The sequence below is a fragment of the Schistocerca cancellata genome, chromosome 6 (assembly GCF_023864275.1).
Source record: "Schistocerca cancellata isolate TAMUIC-IGC-003103 chromosome 6, iqSchCanc2.1, whole genome shotgun sequence".
Classification (NCBI taxonomy): domain Eukaryota; kingdom Metazoa; phylum Arthropoda; class Insecta; order Orthoptera; family Acrididae; genus Schistocerca; species Schistocerca cancellata.
The window spans coordinates 692,987,519-693,009,708 of record NC_064631.1 but is presented as its reverse complement, the minus strand read 5'-3'; the positions used below and the strand labels follow the sequence as shown (position 1 = coordinate 693,009,708).

General features: G+C 46.4%; 1 protein-coding gene across 2 annotated transcripts in view; it reads left to right on the top strand.

The window, feature by feature from the left end:
• LOC126191522 (vesicular glutamate transporter 1-like) overlaps positions 1 to 20,846 on the top strand; it is a 143,423-nt gene extending 122,577 nt beyond the window's left edge. For both annotated transcript variants that reach the window (XM_049932421.1, XM_049932419.1), the window contains 2 exons: positions 16,134 to 16,254; positions 20,063 to 20,846. In XM_049932421.1, coding sequence (XP_049788378.1) covers positions 16,134 to 16,254; positions 20,063 to 20,308 — 367 coding nt within the window. In that variant the 3' untranslated portion in view covers positions 20,309 to 20,846. The remainder of the gene's footprint in view (positions 1 to 16,133; positions 16,255 to 20,062) is intronic.
• Positions 20,847 to 22,190: the final 1,344 nt, after the last annotated feature.

Here is a 22,190-nt window from a genome sequence, read left to right as displayed (position 1 = left end):
TAACTTGTCCTATGCGTGATCGCATCCACGCATATAAGGCACGAATGGCGTCCTGTGGTATAGCCATGCACGCTACATTCACCTGAATCCACAGTTCATATGTGGTGGTTCTCTTTGGATCACAGCGCTGCACCCGTCGTTTCACCATATCCTATACATTTTCGGTTGTCGACGAGTCTGGTGATCTGGCAGGACAGAAGGGACGTGTTCTTGCAGCAACATGTGGCTGTGCATTGTCTTGCTAAAAATGGCGTCTGGAGTGTTGTGCAGAAAGGGTATGGCTACAGGTTGCAGGATGTCTTTCACGTACATCACACTAGTCACAGTGCCCTGGACAACCACCAACTGTACCCAATAACAGCCCACATCATAAAGCCTTAAGTTAGGGCTACATGTCCTGTGCGAATGCAGTCACTGCGATGCCGCTCCTCCTGTCTGCAACGAACCAAAATACGACCATTATTTTCAAACAACAGAACATGGATTCTTCCGAAAAGACTATCTGATGCTAGTTCTGTTCCCAGTGACGTCCTTCCACATGCAATTGGCGTCTAGCATGTTTGTGCACATTCGTCAGATGTAGACGGAGAAGTGTACGACGCGCACATAACCCATGCCGTAAAAAACGGTGACTGACTGTCACTCTTGATAGTGTATAATGTGTTAGACTGTTGTACGAGAGCCGAGGAGGACGTAGATATGTCCTCCAATGCCATTCGGATGAGGTGTCGATGTCCTCGAGGGGAGAGGGGGCTTTGCCTGGGTGGTGCAACCTGACCCATCTCGTCGTGTTCTGCGACCTTCCGAGAACCATTCTGCGCACACCAGTTGCTCTGCCGAAACACTCCTCCGATGGGAGCAGCAATTTCTCAGATGAATACATCACATTCCCTCGTGACAACAATGCGCGCCCTATCAAACTCACTGAACTAGTGATGGGGAGCTCGTGAATGAGTCGTTCAAATGAACGCTTCACTCCAGTGAAGTGTGAACTAACCACTCAATTTCAATGAACTGGTTCTTCAAACTCTTCACAGATAACACACTCCATACTTTTTTCTAGTTCACTCACTCTCTTCCCCTCATCCCATTACATCGGAGCTACGTCACTCATTCTCCCTTCACTTCAGTTCCCCCTCTACTGCCTGTCGACGAATCGCGCGGTGTTTGTGGGGAACGATAGGTTCACGAGGGGTTGGTGAGGTGAGGGGCGAGGGGAATGCAGAGTCAGCTGCTTCGTGCAGTGCTGACATCATTACCAGTGACTATTTGTGCAGTTAAACTTCGCATCTACGGGTAGCCTAGCGTTGGCAGCGCTTGCAGACAAATGAATATTAAAGATACAAACGAAGAGGCTGGCTGGGTGAGCACGCACAGCAAACATGAAAATAAAATGTTTGTTAATATCACTGAAAGAGGAATTTTACCTGAAATCGTACCAATGACTACAGGTGACAGTTTACGTTTTGAATCTGGAGTGTTATTATTCTCAACAAAAATAAAATCTACAGGAAAACTTTTGAATAATTACTTAATGTAGGTATATAGACTTTGTGACAGTGGTAAACATACTCATTCTGTTTTGGTTTAAATTCTAAAACGAGCATAAAATTGGACTGCATTTCGTTGGTATCCCTAGTTTTCAGTCCATGAATACAACAAATAATGTTGGCAGATAAAGACTTTTTTGGGCGCTTCATGAGAAAATGTCGAGCAAGATTAAATGTAATACCTTCTTTATGTGTGACAGGTTTCTTTGTTTATCTTTCCTTTGTCCCCTTCGACCATGCTCTACTTCAGTTAACTCAGACGCTGTAAGAGCGCAAAATGTTGAGTGCACGTTACTGCATAGTTCGGCCATCTGTTGGTAAAATTATGAAGTATTACGTAGCTTTATTGTACGAGCGAGGCGAAGCGAGCGTAGCCGCGGCTGAGCGGCGAACTGGGCAACTTCGCCAGGCTTCCGTACTTCGTGAATGAACTACTTCATTTGAACGCTTCACGGCAAAGAGTGAGCTGAATGAAGTAGTTCACGGGAATGAACGAGTTCGACCCATCTCTACACTGAACAGACGGTACGGTTCTTGCATACGTCTGCGAGGCATCCTGCACGTCTGCTCATGTCATACTGATCCATTAGCTTCGGTTTATAGCGACATCGAGAGCCGCAGGCACATTTTACCTGTAGTGGTACAGTGCCACGATATCTATGTTGACCTTGCACCTGCGGGCTGACATACTTCAAATGTTAATCATTTCTGCCGCACAGAGTGGCAGCGGGGTTAGAGGCACCGTGTCACGGATTGCGAGGCTCCTCCCGTCGGAAGTTCCAGTCCTCCCTCGGGCGTGGGTGTGTGTTTGTGTGTGTTGTTATTAGCTGAGATAGTTTTAAATTAGTTTAAGTAGTGTGTAAGTCTAGAGACCGATAACCTCAGCAGTTTGGACCCTTAGGAATTCACACACATTGGAGCACATTTAATCATTTTTGCAGAACATATTAATGTACATGGTTATTACAAATGATTGAAGCGATTTCACAGCTCTACAATAACTTTACTATTTGGGATATTTTCACAACGCTTTGCACACGCATACAAAAACTCAAAAAGTTTTTTTTACGCATTCACAAATGTTCGATATGTGCCCCTTTAGTGATTCGGCAGACATCAAGCCGATAAACAAGTTCCTCCCACACTCGGCGCAGCATGTCCCCATCAATGAGTTCGAAAGCATCGTTGATGCGAGCTCGCAGTTCTGGCACGTTTCTTGGTAGAGGAGGCTTAAACACTGAATCTTTCACAGAACCCCACAGAAAGAAATCGCATGGGGTTAAGTCGGGAGAGCGTGGAGGCCATGACATGAATTGCTGATCATGATCTCCACCACGACCGATCCATCGGTTTTCCAATCTCCTGTTTATGAAATGCCGAACATCGTGATGGAAGTGCGGTGGAGCACCATCCTGTTGAAAGATGAAGTCGGCGCTGTCGGTCTCCAGTTGTGGCATGAGCCAATTTTCCAGCATGTCCAGATACACGTGTCCCGTAACGTTTTTTTCGCAGAAGAAAAAGGGGCCGTAAACTTTAAATCGTGAGATTGCACAAAACACGTTAACTTTTGGTGAATTGCGAATTTGCTGCACGAATGCGTGAGGATTCTCTACCACCCAGATTCGTACATTGTGTCTGTTCACTTCACCATTAAGAAAAAATGTTGCTTCATCACTGAAAACAAGTTTCGCACTGAACGCATCCTCCTCCATGAGCTGTTGCAACCGCGCCGAAAATTTAAAGCGTTTGACTTTGTCATCGGGTGTCAGGGCTTGTAGCAGTTGTAAACGGTAAGGCTTCTGCTTTAGCCTTTTCCGTAAGATTTTCCAAACCGTCGGCTGTGGTACGTTTAGCTCCCTGCTTGCTTTATTCGTCGACTTCCGCGGGCTACGCGTGAAACTTGCCCGCACGCGTTCAACCGTTTCTTCGCTCACTGCAGGACGACCCGTTGATTTCCCCTTACAGAGGCATCCAGAAGCTTTAAACTGAGCATACCATCGCCGAATGGAGTTAGCAGTTGGTGGATCTTTGTTGAACTTCGTCCTGAAGTGTCGTTGCACTGTTATGAGTGACTGATGTGAGTGCATTTCAAGCACGACACACGCTTTCTCGGCTCTTGTCGCCATTTTGTCTCACTGCGCTCTCGAGCGCTCTGGTGGCAGAAACCTGAAGTGCGGCTTCAGTCGAACAAAACTTTATGAGTTTTTCTACGTATCTGTAGTGTGTCGTGACCATATGTCAATGAATGGAGCTACAGTGAATTTATGAAATCGCTTCAATCATTTGTAATAGCCCTGTACATGTCCTATGAATATGAACGCCCTACCTCTAGTCGTTCAAGGTATTCTGTTTTTTTTTCTGAACATGAGTGTAGTTTCTCGCCCTCTTCTTAACATTTGGTTTGGGCGCTTACCGATTCTATGGAGCCGCTTTCTTTTCAACCCAGCCGAAAACAGTCGGGGCCACCTTTTGTAGCCTGTTCACAAGAGGTTAGTTATGCCTGCAAAACTAGAGGGGTTGACCCTTTAAAAATCCACCTTTCCTTCGCAGCGTGAGTGGCGAGTCGGCGCCACTGTGGCGTGAAAATATGGTGAAACGTCTTCTCGTTTTGTCTGCCCTAGAACAAGTCGATTACAAATCTAGCAGCTGCTTTCGTAAACAGCCTGTGCGACTTGACGGCGTCGGATCAGTGGTTACTCCGAGAGGTGAAACTTCCTGGCAGATGAAAACTGTGTGCCCGACCGAGACTCGAACTCGGGACCTTTGCCTTTCGCGGGCAAGAGCTCTACCATCTGAGCTACCGAAACACGACTCAGGCCCCCTCCTCACAGCTTTACTTCTGCCAGTATCTCGTCTCCTACCTTCCAAACGTTACAGAAGCCATGTCTCCGCAATATCCTTTCTTTCAGGAGTGCTAGTTCTGCAAGGTTCGCAGAAGAGCTTCTGTAAAGTTTGGAAGGTAGGAGTCGAGGTACTGGCAGAAGAAAAGCTGTGAATACCGGACGTGAGTCGTGCTTCGGTAGCTCAGATGGTAGAGCACTTGCCCGTGAAAGGCAAAGGTCCCGAGTTCGAGTCTTGGTCGGGCACACAGTTTTAATCTGCCAGGAAGTATCATATCAGCGCACACTCCGCTGCAGAGTGAAAATCTCATTCTGGAAACTCCGAGAGGTGTTTCCTCTTTTGGTGGGAAGGGGGAGAAGGTCACGCGCTGATCGGTAGAATAGGACACGATATACTTGTTCTCGACAAAGTTATTCTTCGTGTAGTATTCCTAAAAGTGTTCTCTGGCATCGACCAGACTGCAGCCATGCCTACGCACGCAACGGCCGTATGACGAGACACGACGACGATTGTGGTCGCAGTCCTGTGCTCACAAAATCGGTATTGCCGTGACAAAATGGTGCCACACCGTTTTGTAAATAACGAACTTATCCACCCATGGACGGTAAAAACTGATTGGACTCACTAAACTTGATGTGAAACGCGACAGAAACTTCTCGTTTGTGTCGCCTCACTGGCAGAGTGTTTGTTGCAAGATTTTGAGTGAGCGGGACAAGCTTACACACTACTTAATCTAACTTAAACTATCTTATCCTAAGGACAACACACGCACCCATGCCCGAGGGAGCACTCGAACCTCCGACGCGGGGAGCCGCGTCGATCGTGACAAGGCGACTCAAACCGCGCGGCTACTTCGCGCGGCAGTCCAGAATACGAGGTGCATTCAAGTTCTAAGGCCTCCGATTTTTTTCCTAATTAACTACTCACCCGAAATCGATGAAACTGGCGTCAGTTATCGGCGTAATCGCCCTGCAGACGTACTCATTTTTCACAACGCTGACGCCATGATTCCGTGGCAGCGGCGAAGGCTTCTTTAGGAGTCTGTTTTGACCACTGGAAAATCGCTGAGGCAATAGCAGCACGGCTGGTGAATGTGCGGCCACGGAGAGTGTCTTTCATTGTTGGAAAAGGCCAAAAGTCACTAGGAGCCAGGTCAGGTGAGTAGGGAGCATGAGGAATCACTTCAAAGTTGTTATCACGAAGAAACTGTTGTGTAACGTTAGCTCGATGTGCGGGTGCGTTGTCTTGGTGAAACAGCACACGCGCAGCCCTTCCCGGACGTTTTTGTTGCAGTGCAGGAAGGAATTTGTTCTTCAAAACATTGTCGTAGGATGCACCTGTTACCATAATGCCCTTTGGATCGCAATGGGTAAGGTTTATGCCCTCGCTGTCCCAGAACATGGACACCATCATTTTTTCAGCACTGGCGGTTACCCGAAATTTTTTTGGTGGCGGTGAATCTGTGTGCTTCCATTGAGCTGACTGGCGCTTTTTATTCTGGATTGAAAAATGGCATCCACGTCTCATCCATTGTCACAACCGACGAAAAGAAAGTCCCATTCGTGCTGTCGTTGCGCGTCAACATTGCTCGGCAACATGCCACATGGGCAGCCGTGTGGTCGTCCGTCAGCATTCGTGGCACCCACCTGGATGACACTTTTGCCATTTTCAGGTCGTCGTGCAGGATTGTGTGCACAGAACCCACAGAAATGCCAACTCTTGAGGCGATATGTTCAACAGTCATTCGGCGATCCCCCAAAACAATTCTCTCCACTTTCTCGATCATGTCGTCAGACCGGCTTGTGCGAGCCCGAGGTTGTTTCGGTTTGTTGTCACACGATGTTCTGCCTTCATTAAACTGTCGCACCCACGAACGCACTTTCGACACATCCATAACTCCATCACCACATGTCTCCTTCAACTGTCGATGAATTTCAATTGGTTTCATTCACACCACGCAAATTCAGAAAACGAATGATTGCACGCTGTTCAAGTAAGGAAAACGTCGCCTTTTTAAGTATTTAAAACAGTTCTCATTCTCGCCGCTGGCGGTAAAATTCCATCTGCCGTACGGTGCTGCCATCTCTGGGACATATTGACAATGAACGCGGCCTCATTTTAAAACAATGCGCATGTTTCTATCTCTTGCCAGTCCGGAGAAAAAAAATCGGAGGCCTTACAACTTGAATGCACCTCGTATATTCACATATTCACATGGTAGCCTGTTAGAGGAGCAGTCTTGGAGCTGGCGGACTTCAATCCTGGCTGCCGATGCCGAGTGGTGCGAGTCTCTGGGAGCAGAGCCCGACGGCTGCTGAACCTGCCTTCACTTTACGATAGCGGGCATTAAATACGGTGAGCTCGGCACCGCTAACTAGAGCGCTAGACCAGAGCCGAGTTTGTCAAGCTTCACGGAACTTATGGAAGCGTGGGTTTCGCTTAGTTTCATCCCGTTAATTCGTCCAGCCGTTTCCCTTTACTTCGTTAGTGAATGAAAATTCGTGATTGGTTTTCCGTTGCAGAGCGGACGTAATTTTACCTCACGCATGCTTAACTAACATTTCTGTAGTACACTACGATCAAAGCAATTGTTTTCTTCCCGTCAAGCCGCGCGGAGTGGCCGCGCGATTTGAGGCGCCATGTCACGGATTGCGCTGCCCTTCCCGCCGGAGGTTCGATTCCTCCCTCGGGCATGGGCGTGTGTGTTTTTCTTAGCATAAGTTAGTTTAAGTAGTGTGTCAGGCTAAGGGGCGATGACCTCAGCAGTTTGGTCCCTTACGAATTCACACACACACACACACACACACATGTTTTGTCCCGTTAATTCTCAAAGTTTTGGTGAAGCTCTTCCAAGTGATAGCTATCGTTTCGTCTTGCTTGTTTTCCATGTGGCCAACCACCAACGTACCACTTCCATTTCTTAAGTTCTGTGGAGATGTTAATCAATACTAAGATTTCCACTTGAGATACAAGTATGTTGCAAAATCTTTGCTGCTGTTGTGTCAGTTGTGAGAAATATTAAACAATCTAATGGGCCCTGCACTTAAAGTTTCCTTTCAGTGAGCAATCAAACCTCTTTCGGCCTGACTATTAACGCCGACATGGCAAGCAACATAGTCGCAATATTTAGTTTAGTTTCTGTGTCAACTGCTGGAAAATTCCGTCTTAATTATGTGCTCTTTGTATCAGATCTTCAGCGTGAGGAAGGAGGTACAAAGTCTATGGCGAGATCCCAAACACTGTCAGATTTCATTTCCCACCACAACTAAACTTCCAGGAACATTCCGATTTCAGTGCATTTATGTAGTTTGGCTGCATTATAACGTGTAGAACACTGCAAATCTGTAAGCAGAAGTCGTTTACTGGAAGTCGTGATTCTCAGACCATCACAAAATGGGAATTAATTTCCTAAACGCACGGTACCCAGAACTAGAAGAAAACACGTAACTTACGCTGTTAATTTTATTCCTTCTTCTATATTCAAGAAGTTGGCTACTATGAATCACTTCATGTTGTGACGTGTAAAATGAAGGCGGCTATTGCCTGTTCTTGGTGGTGGTGGTGGTAAGTTCCTCTGGGACCTAACTGCTGAGGTCATCGTCCCTAGGCTGACAAACTGCTTTATCTAACTTAAACTAACTTATGCTAAGGCAACACACGCACTCATTCCCGAGGGAGACTCGAACCTCCGACGGGGGAAGCTGCGCGAACCGTGACAAGGTGCCTGAGACCGCGCACTACCTCGCGCGTATGTCTGTTCTTACTTCAAAGACGTAAGCGCCAAGTAACGATTCAAAAACCCCGAATGTGTGAGTGAATTAACGATTCAAAAACCCCGTATGTGTGAGTGAATGTGGCTGAATCAGAATTAATCGTGGTACAGGCACACCCTTGAGACCCACTGCTGGAACTGATTTATTCAATCGGCTGATTAATGCTATGAAATATTGTGGCACTACCAGTGAAACTTAAGATAGGAAATTCCTATTGTGTCACTGAAAAGTATTAAATGTCACAATAAACACAAGATCTAAACGAATTCCGAAGCTTATTACGAAAAGCATTAGAATCAAAAAGTATCCAAAACAACGATTAAGTTGCCAAGACACAATCACAGATTTAACCATGATAATTATACAACTCGAACTATTGGTCGGCAAACTTACTTGATGACGTCGGACTGCTTAGTAATGTCGCGTCTGACTTTGTGAAATTTCTCTCGGCCTAAGTATATAACGATTACAGTGATTATTTGACTGAATAGAGAACCGCAGAAACCCTACATCTGAGGATGCACTGACGAACGTGTAACGGTGAAACCTATCATGAATTTGAACTTCAGACTCTCGATAGCCCTAATACGCCGGAGCTGGTAGCTATGCTCATCATAATCTTCAGTGTAATATGAGCAGTGCGGTGACACTCTCTCTCTCGCTGCCATGTAGTTCAGTGATAGGATTTCTCTGCGAGGGACTCAAACACTGGACACCAGTCGGCTTCTGCAGCTGAAAGTGCAGCCTGTGGAGTACGAATGTGTTCACTAACAAGCCCAGAGATGAAGTCTTCCCCTCTAAGTCAGTACAGAACTGACTGCTTCCTCATTTCCAGCGAGAAAAACTCGATCACAAATGTTCTATGAAGTTACATCGTCTGCCAATGATGTAATTGTTTCTTTAACAAAATATCCCACCAAGAAGAGGAACATTCAAAAAAACCAAACCTAATTTCTTCCCTCTTTTCTAAAAGAAACTTGTAACCTCCCCCTCACTTACCGGCGTTAATGACAGTAAAAATTAAACCGCGTGTACCTAATGGAAATTTGGGAAAAGCAATCGTCACCGAAGTTAATCTGTTGGTAAAGAGGGAGGAAAGGGTTACATCTAAATGAAAGGAAAATGCAAATGAAACTGGTGGAAATTAATTTTCAAAAGGGGTAAAGTTAATAAAGAAAGTAAATGTGCAGTCGTTACGTTAACAATTAACTGGCGTTAATTAGATATTTGAGATTTGGGGAAAATTACGGTCGCCAGTCCTATGGACAACTACTATAATAACTGGAAAAGAAAGGTTATTGCACATATAATTAGCACTAAAAGCGTGGCAACTGAAGGTTGACACGTGTTGTGCGAAAACTCAATGTTTGTCAGAAGTAATAAATTTCGCTACACTCTGACTTAATTTAGCAAATGAATTAATGAAAGCGGAAAATTGAAAGTTAATTTAGTGACTGAAATTAATAGTGAACTTTGTTTCTGAAGCACTACGAAATTCAATAAAATAAGATTAGTCTTCGGCTACCTCAACAATCATTTCAAAAGCTACTTGAATCTACGCAATTTAGAAATAAGGGATTTAACTTTGAACCTGAATTAAATGATTCTGAGCAATTAACAATAGTAAAATTTAGTATGTACCAAACTGAGCTGCAGTCACAGGTAGGCTAAAATACGGTAACAGAACTCGCACTCTTACTTTGTTCTTGTGTAATCTAAATATTGTAGCCAGCTATGAATACCTTAACTGAACTTTGAAATTAAACCAGCGAAATCGAATGATATTGCTTCAATGCTGGCGTTTGAATTTCAACGACACTCGAGTTCAGTTCGGAAAAGGAAGGGACTGTGCTTGGTAATGCAATTGGGACAATGAGCAACAAAGGTTCATGCTAAGTTGCTGTATTTTAGTGATGCTAATGGAACAGTTTGAAAAGCTGAGGTCTGCCATACAGTTCTACAACTTTACGTGCTTTCAGTCTTCCTTGTTGGTTGATTGAAGGTTTGAAGTCGTCGATCGAGGAGGTGGCGACAATCACTCATTGTCGGCCGTAGCTGTTGCAGAAGCTGGATGTCCACATGGTCACCAGGCGAAACGGGCTCTTGATGTGTGCCTGCTAATGTTTCCCGTCCGCGACACCATGTCAGAAACTATCATCGCAAGTCGAGCGCAATTACATGCTGCCCAACCCCAAAAGCGTGGCAACTCGCGGGAGTGTCACACAACACACCTGCTCCACTGCACCACCCCAGCCAGACTCCCCCTCTGCCCGCGCTCCACGCGACAGAGTTAACACTACCAAAGATCCTAAACACTTTGGTTCTCCACACGACCTATCGATGTAATCGTTCGATAGCATAGTTTTCCCTAGGCCAGACCCAGCGTAAAAATACAAATAGTATTTACAAAACAAACCAATTATTCATCGACATAAACGCATATATATATATATATATATATATATATATATATATATACAAATAGTAAAACAATTACAATATATAAAGACACAGAAATGTGATATCTTCAGGTAACAAAACAAGGAAAAAATTTATTGTACAATAGATGGAAATAGGAGGATATGCATTTCCGGCGTTACAAACTTCCTGCTACATGTTACAGCCTTGTGACATCACTCCTTTTTTCACTTCTGTTTCATCACTCAGTACCCTCTCAAACAGCAGCTAGCCTCATCATTTCAGATCCTGGGAAAAGCTAAAGTCTGTTGTATCTGGTATTTTTTCGTTAAGAAAAATGCTTTCAGATCGCGAATTCACAGTGTAAATGTGCAATAAATCGCACACTGGAGCTGGCGCTAGCATGATGCTGGCTGAGTTAACTTTACCCAAGACAGCGTAAGCACAGCTATAACCGCCAGCCCCCTGCCTGCAGTCCTGAGAACGGCAGCATTCTGTCGGCTCATCGGGTATCACTGAACCTCTCTACACATCACCTGCCTCGTATCTGCAGCGCTTCTCACTTCCAAAACTCACCCAAAAACGAAAAATTGATCACAAATACACTACTGGCTATTAAAATTGCTACACCACGAATATGACGTGCTATAGACGCGAAACTTAACCGACAGAAAGAAGATGCTGTCATGTCCAAATGATTAGCTTTTCAGAGCATTCACATAAGGCTGGCGCCGGTGGCGACACCTACAACGTGCTGACACAAGGAAAGTTGTCAACCGATTTCTCATACACAAACAGCAGTTGACCGGCGTTGCCTGGTGAAACGTTGTTGTGATGCCTCGTGTATGGAGGAGCAATGCGTACCATCACGTTTCCGACTTTGACAAAGGTCGGATTGCAGCCTATCGCGATTGCGGTTTATCGTATCGCGACATTGCTGCTCGCGTTGGTCGAGATCCAATGACTGTTAGCAGAATATGGAATCGGTGGGTTCAGGAGGCTAATACGGAACGCCGTGCTGGATCCCAACGGCCTCGTATCACTAGCAGTCGACAAGACAGGCATCTTATCTGCATGGCTGTAACGGATCGTGCAGCCACGTCTCGATCCCTGAGTCGACAGATGGCGACGTTTGCAGGACAACAACCACCTGCACGAAGAGTTCGACGACGTTTGCAGCAGCATGGACTATCAGCTCGGAGACCATGGTTGCGGTTACCCTTGACCCTGCATCACAGGCACGAGCGCCTGCGATCGAGTACTCAAAGGCGAACCTGAGTACACGGAAGGCAAAACGTCATTTTTTTCGGATGAATCCAGGTTCTGTTTACAGCATCATAACGGTCGCATCCGTGTTTGGCGACATCGCGGTGAACGCACATTGGAAGCGTGTATTCGTCATCGCCATACTGGCGTATCACCCGGCTTGATGGGGTCACCTCTTGTTTGCACTGATGGCACTTCGAACAGTGGACGTTCCATTTCAGTTGTGTTACAACCCGTGGCTCTACCCTTCATTCGACCCCTGCGAAACCCTATATTTCAGCACGATAATGCACGACCGCGTGTTGCAGGTCCTGTACGTGCCTTTCTGGATACAGAAAATGTTCGACTGCTGCCCTGGCCAGCACATGCTCCAGATCTCTCACCAATTGAAAACGTCTGGTCAATGGTGGCCGAGCAACTGGCTCGTCACAATACGCCAGTCACTACACTTGATGAACTGTGGTATCGTGTTGAAGCTGCATGGTCAGCTGTACCCGTACACGCCATCCAAGCTCTGTTTGACTCAGTGCCCAGGCGTATCAAGGCCGTTATTACGGCCAGAAGTGGTTGTTCTGGGTACTGATTTTTCAGGATCTATGCACCCAAATTGCGTGAAAATGTAATCACATGTCAGTTCTAGTATAATATATTTGTGCAATGAATACCCGTTTATCATCCGCATTTCTTCTTGGTGTAGCAATTTTAATGGCCGGTAGTGTACATGAAACAAGACGAGCCAAACAGCATGCCGCTTTTCAAAATTTGATGTAGACACTATTTTCGATGAGAATGTCGGTCTCTCTCTACCCCAGCAGCAAAATGCACTAAATCTGACCGCAAAAACCTGAACATTAGTTGTAAAAGGAAAAAGACCTGACAATTTTCTGTCAGCTGCCATCGTATCATTACTAGCGAAGTGAAACAAATCGTTCTCCCTCCCTTTCTCTCTCTCTCTCTCTCTTTCTCTCTCTCTCTGTCTATCTCTCTGTCTCTCTCTCTCAGTCTATCTATCTATCTGTCTCTCACTTTCCAATAATTTATGTAGTCGAATGGGATCCGCTGTTTTCAAGATTTGTTATAACTTTTTGTCCTGGTGTTATTCCTGTCTGCTTAGTCGTCAGTTGACTTAATGGAGAATATAGCTCTGTGTGCTGCAGTATTTTTTATTGTTTATCTCTTGTATTGTCTGAGGCGGTGGTCGGAGAGGAGCACAGTACTTTGCTAAACGACCGTGTGAAACTGCCTAATAGCCACAGTATGGCTGGCCTGTGTAGCACAACAACGGTCATCAATCGCTACGCGGGTTCTGTCCTGGTCTGGTTCACCTCCCTATCTCGCAAGATGCATTAAACCACACGAGCAGGTCTAGAGTCAAACGGCTGTACTGAATATTTACCCTTTGGTCGGTCCCGCAGTAGTATTGTTTTTATGGAGTGACAACGTGTATGCATGCCGGCCGCTGTAGCCGAGCGGTTTTAGGCGCTTCAATCCGGAACCGCGCTGGTGCTACAGTCGCAGGTTCGAATCCTGCCTCGGGCAAGGCTGTGTGTGATGTCCTTAGATTGGTTAGGTTTACGTAGTTCTAAGTCTAGGGGACTGATGACCTCAGATGTTAAGTCCCATAATGCTTAGAGCCATTTGAACCACGTAGGCATAACACCATGAGAGAAGATGCACTTGGAGCTCTGACTGATGTTGCTGCATAGAGTCACAACTATTCACGACGCCAAGTATTTCTACACTCCTGGAAATTGAAATAAGAACACCGTGAATTCATTGTCCCAGGAAGGGGAAACTTTATTGACACATTGCTGGGGTCAGATACATCACATGATCATACTGACAGAACCACAGGCACATAGACACAGGCAACAGAGCATGCACAATGTCGGCACTAGTACAGTGTATATCCACCTTTCGCAGCAATGCAGGCTGCTATTCTCCCGTGGAGACGATCGTAGAGATGCTGGATGTAGTCCTGTGGAACGGCTTGCCATGCCATTTCCACCTGGCGCCTCAGTTGGACCAGCGTTCGTGCTGGACGTGCAGACCGCGTGAGACGACGCTTCATCCAGTCCCAAACATGCTCAATGGGGGACAGATCCGGAGATCTTGCTGGCCAGGGTAGTTGACTTACACCTTCTAGAGCACGTTGGGTGGCACGGGATACATGCGGACGTGCATTGTCCTGTTGGAACAGCAAGTTCCCTTGCCGGTCTAGGAATGGTAGAACGATGGGTTCGATGACGGTTTGGATGTACCGTGCACTATTCAGTGTCCCCTCGACGATCACCAGTGGTGTACGGCCAGTGTAGGAGATCGCTCCCCACACCATGATGCCGGGTGTTGGCCCTGTGTGCCTCGGTCGTATGCAGTCCTGATTGTGGCGCTCACCTGCACGGCGCCAAACACGCATACGACCATCATTGGCACCAAGGCAGAAGCGACTCTCATCGCTGAAGACGACACGTCTCCATTCGTCCCTCCATTCACGCCTGTCGCGATACCACTGGAGGCGGGCTGCACGATGTTGGGGCGTGAGCGGAAGACGACCTAACGGTGTGCGGGACCGTAGCCCAGATTCATGGAGACGGTTGCGAATGGTCCTCGCCGATACCCCAGGAGCAACAGTGTCCCTAATTTGCTGGGAAGTGGCGGTGCGGTCCCCTACGGCACTGCGTAGGATCCTACGGTCTTGGCGTGCATCCGTGCGTCGCTGCGGTCCGGTCCCAGGTCGACGGGCACGTGCACCTTCCGCCGACCACTGGCGACAACATCGATGTACTGTGGAGACCTCACGCCCCACGTGTTGAGCAATTCGGCGGTACGTCCACCCGGCCTCCCGCATGCCCACTATACGCCCTCGCTCAAAGTCCGTCAACTGCACATACGGTTCACGTCCACGCTGTCGCGGCATGCTACCAGTGTTAAAGACTGCGATGGAGCTCCGTATGCCACGGCAAACTGGCTGACACTGACGGCGGCGGTGCACAAATGCTGCGCAGCTAGCGCCATTCGACGGCCAACACCGCGGTTCCTGGTGTGTCCGCTGTGCCGTGCGTGTGATCATTGCTTGTACAGCCCTCCCGCAGTGTCCGGAGCAAGTACGGTGGGTCTGACACACCGGTGTCAATGTGTTCTTTTTTCCATTTCCAGGAGTGTACGTTGGTTGTACCATTTTCGGTGACATGAGCTAAGGCGCTTCAATAACGATTTGGAAATGGGTTCTTAAGTCGAAATAGGTAGTCTGAATAAATTATCATACCTCAGACGTCTGAGCGAGGTGGCGCAGTGGACTCGGATTCGGGAGGATGACGGTTCAAACCCGCGTCCGGCCATTCTAATTTAAGTTTTCTGTGATTTCCCTTAATCGCTTCAGGCAAATGCTGGATGGATCCTTTGAAAGGGCACGGCCGACTTCCTTACCTAATACATTGGGACGGATGACCTCGCTGTTTGGTGCCCTCCCCCTCCCCCCCATCCCCCCTCCCCCCACCTCCCCAAATCAACCAACCAACCAATCAAACCTCATACAATAACCTTCCTAAATCGTTCTCTCCATAAAGCTCTACTGACAACTGAGGTCTCGTATATATTTGTTTTTCAGCATCTACATCTGTACCAACCAAGATACTAGATGGTGTATGAATGGAGGGTGGGAAGAACGGCTGGCAGTGACCAATTCCTTCGATTTACGTGTTCGTTTTGCGAGATGTGTGTGGAAGTAAATAACATGTTATCCGACTCTTCTTGCAATGTAAGCTCTCGGAAATCCAGTATTTAACTTTTCCATAACCAGAGTGTTCTTCTTGTAGCGTCTCCCACTAGAATTTAATCTACTTCTCGATGACGTTCTCGCACCGACTAAACGATCCCGTAACCAAAAGAAACACGATCGTTGGACCTTGTGTCTCCACAATAAATTTTGTGGTAAGGATTAAGTTACAATAATGATTGGGCTGAATCAGTGTTCTGTAAGCTGCTTCTAATGTGGAAAATTATATCCTTGGAAATTTCAGCTTGACATCTACTTTTAATACAACTAGATTTATGTCCTTGTTTCACTTTATATCGCTGCAGTCGGTTATCTCTAGATATTTTACAGGTATCGCTGTTTCCAGTGACGTAGCGCCAACAGTGTGGTCCCTCTGTGGATATTTGCACAACATGTTACAGTAACTTGCAGTTTCGCTGCGGAATGGTCCACACCATGCCTTTGGAGGAGTGTCTGTTGCCTGTTGTTTTCTTCTGTTTGTGCTGAGACTGACCGGCCTCGTTATTGCAGCGTGAACCACCTGGACTTGGCGCCCCAGTACGCCAGCATTCTGATGGGCATGGCCAACACTGCAGGCACCATCCCGGGCATCATCAGCCCCATACTCACCGGCTACATCGTGCCTAACAGGGTGAGTACCGCCACACTCTTTCCTCGCTCTGCTACACTTCACATGTACACCAGTGATACACTTTTAGTCGTATAACTTAATAGCTATCACTTAATAGCTGACACTTGGTTTAAGAATCATAAAAGAAGGTTGTATACGTGGAGGAGGACTGGAGACACTGGAAGGTTTCAGATAGATTATATAATGGTAAGACAGAAGGTTAGGAACAAGGTTTTAAATTGTAAGACATTTCCAGGGACAGATGTGGACTTTGAACACAATCTATTGCTTATGAACTGTATATTAAATCTAAAGAAACTTCAAAAATGTGGGAATTTAAGGAAATGGGATAAAGAGTATTAGGGAAGGGTTGACAAGTACAGGGGTTGAAGAAGAATGGGTAGCTTTGAGAAATGAAATGGTGAATGCAGCAGAGGATCAAATAGGTAAAAAGACGAGGGCTAGTAGAAATCTTTGGCTAACAGAAGAGATATTAAATTTAACTGATGAAAGGAGAAAATATGAAAGCGCAGAAATGAAGCAGGCGAAAAGGAATACAATTGTCTCAAAAATATGATCGATAGGAATTGCAAAATGGCTAAGCAGGGATGGCTGGAGGACATGTAAGGATGTAGAAGCATATATCTCTAGAGGTAAGATAGATACTGCATACAGGAAAATTAAAGAGACCTTTGGAGGAAAGAAAAACACCAGTATGAATATCAAATGTTTAGATGGGCAATCAATGCTAAGCAAAGAAGGGGAAGCAGAAAGGTGGAAGGAGTAGATAGAGGGTCTATACAAGAGCGATGTACTTGAGAGTAATATTATGTAAATGGAAGAGGACGTAGAAAAATATGAAATGGAAGATATGATACTGCGTGAGGAATTTGACAGTGCACTAAAAGATCTAAGTCGGGAGTAGACAACATTCCATTAGAACTAATGATACCCTGGGAGAGCCAGCCACGACAAAACTCTTCCATCTGGAGAGCAAGATGTAACAGACAGGCGAAATACCTTCACACTTCAAAAAGAGTATAATAACTCCAATCAGGTGTTGACAGGTGTGAAAATTACCGAATTATCAGTTTAATAACTCATGGTTTCAAAATATTAACACGAATTCTTTACAAACTAACGGAAAACTGGTAAAAGCAGACCTCGGGGCAGATCAGTTTGGATTCCGTAGAAAAGTTGGAACACGCGAGGCAATACTGACGTACCTTAGAATATAGATTAAGGATAGGCAAACCTACGTTTCTAGCATTTGTAGACTCAGAAAAAGCTTTTGACAATGTTGACTGGTGTACTCTTTTACAAATTCTGAAGGTGGCAAGAGTCGAGGGGCACGAACGGGAAGCAATGTTTGAGAAGGGAGTTAGATATGGTTCTAGCCTATCCCCGATGTTATTCAATCGGTATATTGAGGAAGCAGTAAAGGAAACAAAATAAAAATTTGGAGTAAGAATTAAAAACCATGGAGAAGAAATAAAGACTTTGAGGTTTGCTGACGACATTGTAATTCTGTCAGACAGCAAAAGACCTGGAAGAGCAGCTGAACGGAATGGACAGTGTTTTGAAAGGAGGGTATAAGGTGAATATCAATAAAAACAAAACGAGGGTAATGGAATGTAGTCGAATTAAATCAGGCGATGCTGAAGGAATTAGCTTAGAAAATGAGCCACTTAAAGTAGTAAATGAGTTTTGCTATTTGGGGAGCAAAATAACTGATGATGGTCGAAGTAGAGAGGATATAAAATGGGGACTCGCTGTGGCAAGAAAAAAGTCTCTGAAGGAGAGAAATTTGGTAACATCGAGTATAGATTTAAGTGTTAGGAACTCTTTCCTGAAAGTATTTGTATGGAGTGAGCCACGTATAGAAGTGAAGCATGGACGATAAATACACTCCTGGAAATTTAAATAAGAACACCGTGAATTCATTGTCCCAGGAAGGGGAAACTTTATTGACACATTCCTGGGGTCAGATACATCACATGATCACACTGACAGAACCACAGGCACATAGACACAGGCAACAGAGCATGCACAATGTCGGCACTAGTACAGTGTATATCCACCTTTCGCAGCAATGCAGGCTGCTATTCTCCCATGGAGACGATCGTAGAGATGCTGGATGTAGTCCTGTGGAACGGCTTGCCATGCCATTTCCACCTGGCGCCTCAGTTGGACCAGCGTTCGTGCTGGACGTGCATACCGCGTGAGACGACGCTTCATCCAGTCCCAAACATGCTCAATGGGGGACAGATCCGGAGATCTTGCTGGCCAGGGTAGTTGACTTACACCTTCTAGAGCACGTTGGGTGGCACGGGATACATGCGGACGTGCATTGTCCTGTTGGAACAGCAAGTTCCCTTGCCGGTCTAGGAATGGTAGAACGAAGGGTTCGATGACGGTTTGGATGTACCGTGCACTATTCAGTGTCCCCTCGACGATCACCAGTGGTGTACGGCCAGTGTAGGAGATCGCTCCCCACACCATGATGCCGGGTGTTGGCCATGTCTGCCTCGGTCGTATGCAGTCCTGATTGTGGCGCTCACCTGCACGGCGCCAAACACGCATACGACCATCATTGGCACCAAGGCAGAAGCGACTCTCATCGCTGAAGACGACACGTCTCCATTCGTCCCTCCATTCACGCCTGTCGCGACACCACTGGAGGCGGGCTGCACGATGTTGGGGCGTGAGCGGAAGACGGCCTAACGGTGTGCGGGACCGTAGCCCAGCTTCATGGAGACGGTTGCGAATGGTCCTCGCCGATACCCCAGGAGAAACAGTGTCCCTAATTTGCTGGGAAGTGGCGGTGCGGTCCCCTACGGCACTGCGTAGGATCCTACGGTCTTGACGTGCATCCGTGCGTCCTGCGGTCCGGTCCCAGGTCGACGGGCACGTGCACCTTCCGCCGACCACTGGCGACAACATCGATGTACTGTGGAGACCTCACGCCCCACGTGTTGAGCAATTCGGCGGTACGTCCACCCGGCCTCCCGCATGCCCACTATACGCCCTCGCTCAAAGTCCGTCAACTGCACATACGGTTCACGTCCACGCTGTCGCGGCATGCTACCAATGTTAAAGACTGCGATGGAGCTCCGTATGCCACGGCAAACTGGCTGACACTGACGGCGGCGGTGCACAAATGCTGCGCAGCTAGCGCCATTCGACGGCCAACACCGCGGTTCCTGGTGTGTCCGCTGTGCCGTGCGTGTGATCATTGCTTGTACAGCCCTCTCGCAGTGTCCGGAGCAAGTATGGTGGGTCTGACACACCGGTGTCAATGTGTTCTTTTTTCCATTTCCAGGAGTGTAGTTTAGATAGGAAGAGAATAGAAGCTTTCGAAATCTGGTGCTACAGAAGAATGCTGAATAGATAGATACATCAGGTAACTAATTAGGAGGTACCGAGTAGGATTGGGGAGAAGCGGAATTTGTGGCACAACTTGAATAGAAGAAAGGATCGGTTGGTAGGACATGTTCTGAGCCATCGAGGTATCACCAATTTAGTATTGGAAGGAAGCGCGGAGGGTAAAAATCGTATAGGGAGACCAAGAGATGAATACACTAAGCAGATTCAGAGGGATGTGGGTTGCAGTAGTTATTCGGAGATGAAGAGGCTTGCACAGGATAGAATAGCATGGAGAGCTACATCAAAACCAGCCTCTGGATTGAAGACCACAACAACAACATATTGCAGAATAGCTAAAAAGCAAAGTAACTTCGTACTGCAATACATGGGGCATACAGATATTGTGTCTTTGTAAAAATAGTACGTTACACAAGTGTGATACTCTTCCCTTCTTGTTTTACAGACGAAGGACGAATGGCGAGTTGTATTTTTCATCTCGAGCACAATCTACTTCTGTGGTTCCATCTTCTACGGAATATTCGCCTCCGGTGAAAGACAGCCTTGGGCCAATGGAACAACGCCAAAGGAAGACGTGGAGCTGCAGCAAAAGCAACCTTCGATCAAGAAAATGTCCTTTCGACGACAAATCGGACACATTGTGGACACAGCGTGCGGTGTAAAGAAATACGCCATTGAAAGGAATGGTTGAGTACGAATGGTGAGTTCACCTGAAAGCCACGGAACCACCTAGCTCCGTCCAGACGACTCAAAAATTCCGCAGCTGAAGCAAGAAAAACGCGAGTGAAGCCACTCCTAGAAAAGGGCCCATACGTCTATCTGCCCTTTCTGCACTTTACAGGAAAAGCTACTGTAAAGGATATTACTTATTGGAGAAGAGAACTGTGTATGATCTACAGGTCTACTGCCGAAAAGTGTTTTACTTTACTGTTCATAGTTGTATGCTGTTATGTGTGTAAAAGTGTAAAATACGTTTTCAGGTTGTTTTTGTAACCTGCGATCTGAGCTACTGCTATGCTAAGAGCAGATACAGAGAAGCGTGGAAGTATTCAGTGGAGAGTATGGAAACTGAAGAGTCATCACTTTTCGTGCGCTTTGTGCTTCAGAAAGTTAAAAATAATTTATTCGTGAAAATATTTCACAGTGAACTTAATTCACACATACGATACGACATGAAAATTTATGTCTCCTTAAGTGCTACAATATTTAAATAAATCTTCAATAAAAATGATACTGTTTTATATCTACCAAGAATGTACCTGTTTCTACAGACCTTGAGCACACCCAGGACCTACGCTGGAGGTAGGGTGGGAGGGACAGCCATTGTTAGTTTCACGGTGAAACGAAAAACGACAAATGCCTCTCGGTACACTTATTAGTAATCAGTAAGCATTACAAGAGTAGTACGAGGTGCATTCAAGTTCTAAGGCCTCCGATTTTTTTTCTGCGGACTGGAAAAAGATAGAAACATGCGCATTGTTTTAAAATGAGGCCGCGTTCATTGTCAATAAGTCCCAGACATGGCAGCACCGTACTACAGATGGAATTTTACCGCCAGCGGCGAGAATGAAAACTGTTTTAAATACTTAAAATGGCGACGTTTTCCTTACTTGAACAGCGTGCAATCATTCGTTTTCTGAATTTGCGTGGTGTGAAACCAATTGAAATTCACCGACAGTTGAAGGAGACATGTGGTGATGGAGTTATGGATGTGTCGAAAGTGCGTTCGTGGGTGCGACAGTTTAATGAAGGCAGAACATCGTGTGACAACAAACCGAAACAACCTCGGGCTCGCACAAGCCGGTCTGACGGCATGATCGAGAAAGTGGAGAGAATTGTTTTGGGGGATCGCCGAATGACTGTTGAACAGATCGCCTCCAGAGTTTGCATTTCTGTGGGTTCTGTGCACACAATCCTGCATGACGACCTGAAAATGCGAAAAGTGTCATCCAGGTGGGTGCCACGAATGCTGACGGACGACCACACGGCTGCCCGTGTGGCATGTTGCCGAGCAATGTTGACGCGCAACGACAGGATGAATGGGACTTTCTTTTCGTCGGTTGTGACAATGGATGAGACGTGGATGCCATTTTTCAATCCAGAAACAAAGCACCAGTCAGCTCAATGGAAGCACACAGATTCACCGCCACCAAAAAAATTTCGGGTAACCGCCAGCGCTGAAAAAATGATGGTGTCCATGTTCTGGGACAGCGAGGGCGTAATCCTTACCCATTGCGTTCCAAAGGGCACTACGGTAACAGGTGCATCATACGAAAATGTTTTGAAGAACAAATTCCTTCCTGCACTGCAACAAAAACGTCCGGGAAGGGCTGCGCGTGTGCTGTTTCACCGAGACAACGCACCCGCACATCTAGCTAACGTTACGCAACAGTTTCTTCGTGATAACAACTTTGAAGTGATTGCTCATGCTCCCTACTCACCTGACCTGGCTCCTAGTGACTTTTGGCTTTTTCCAACAATGAAAGACACTCTTCGTGACCGCACATTCACCAGCCGTGCTGCTATTGCCTCGGCGATTTTCCAGTGGTCAAAACAGACTCCTAAAGAAGGCT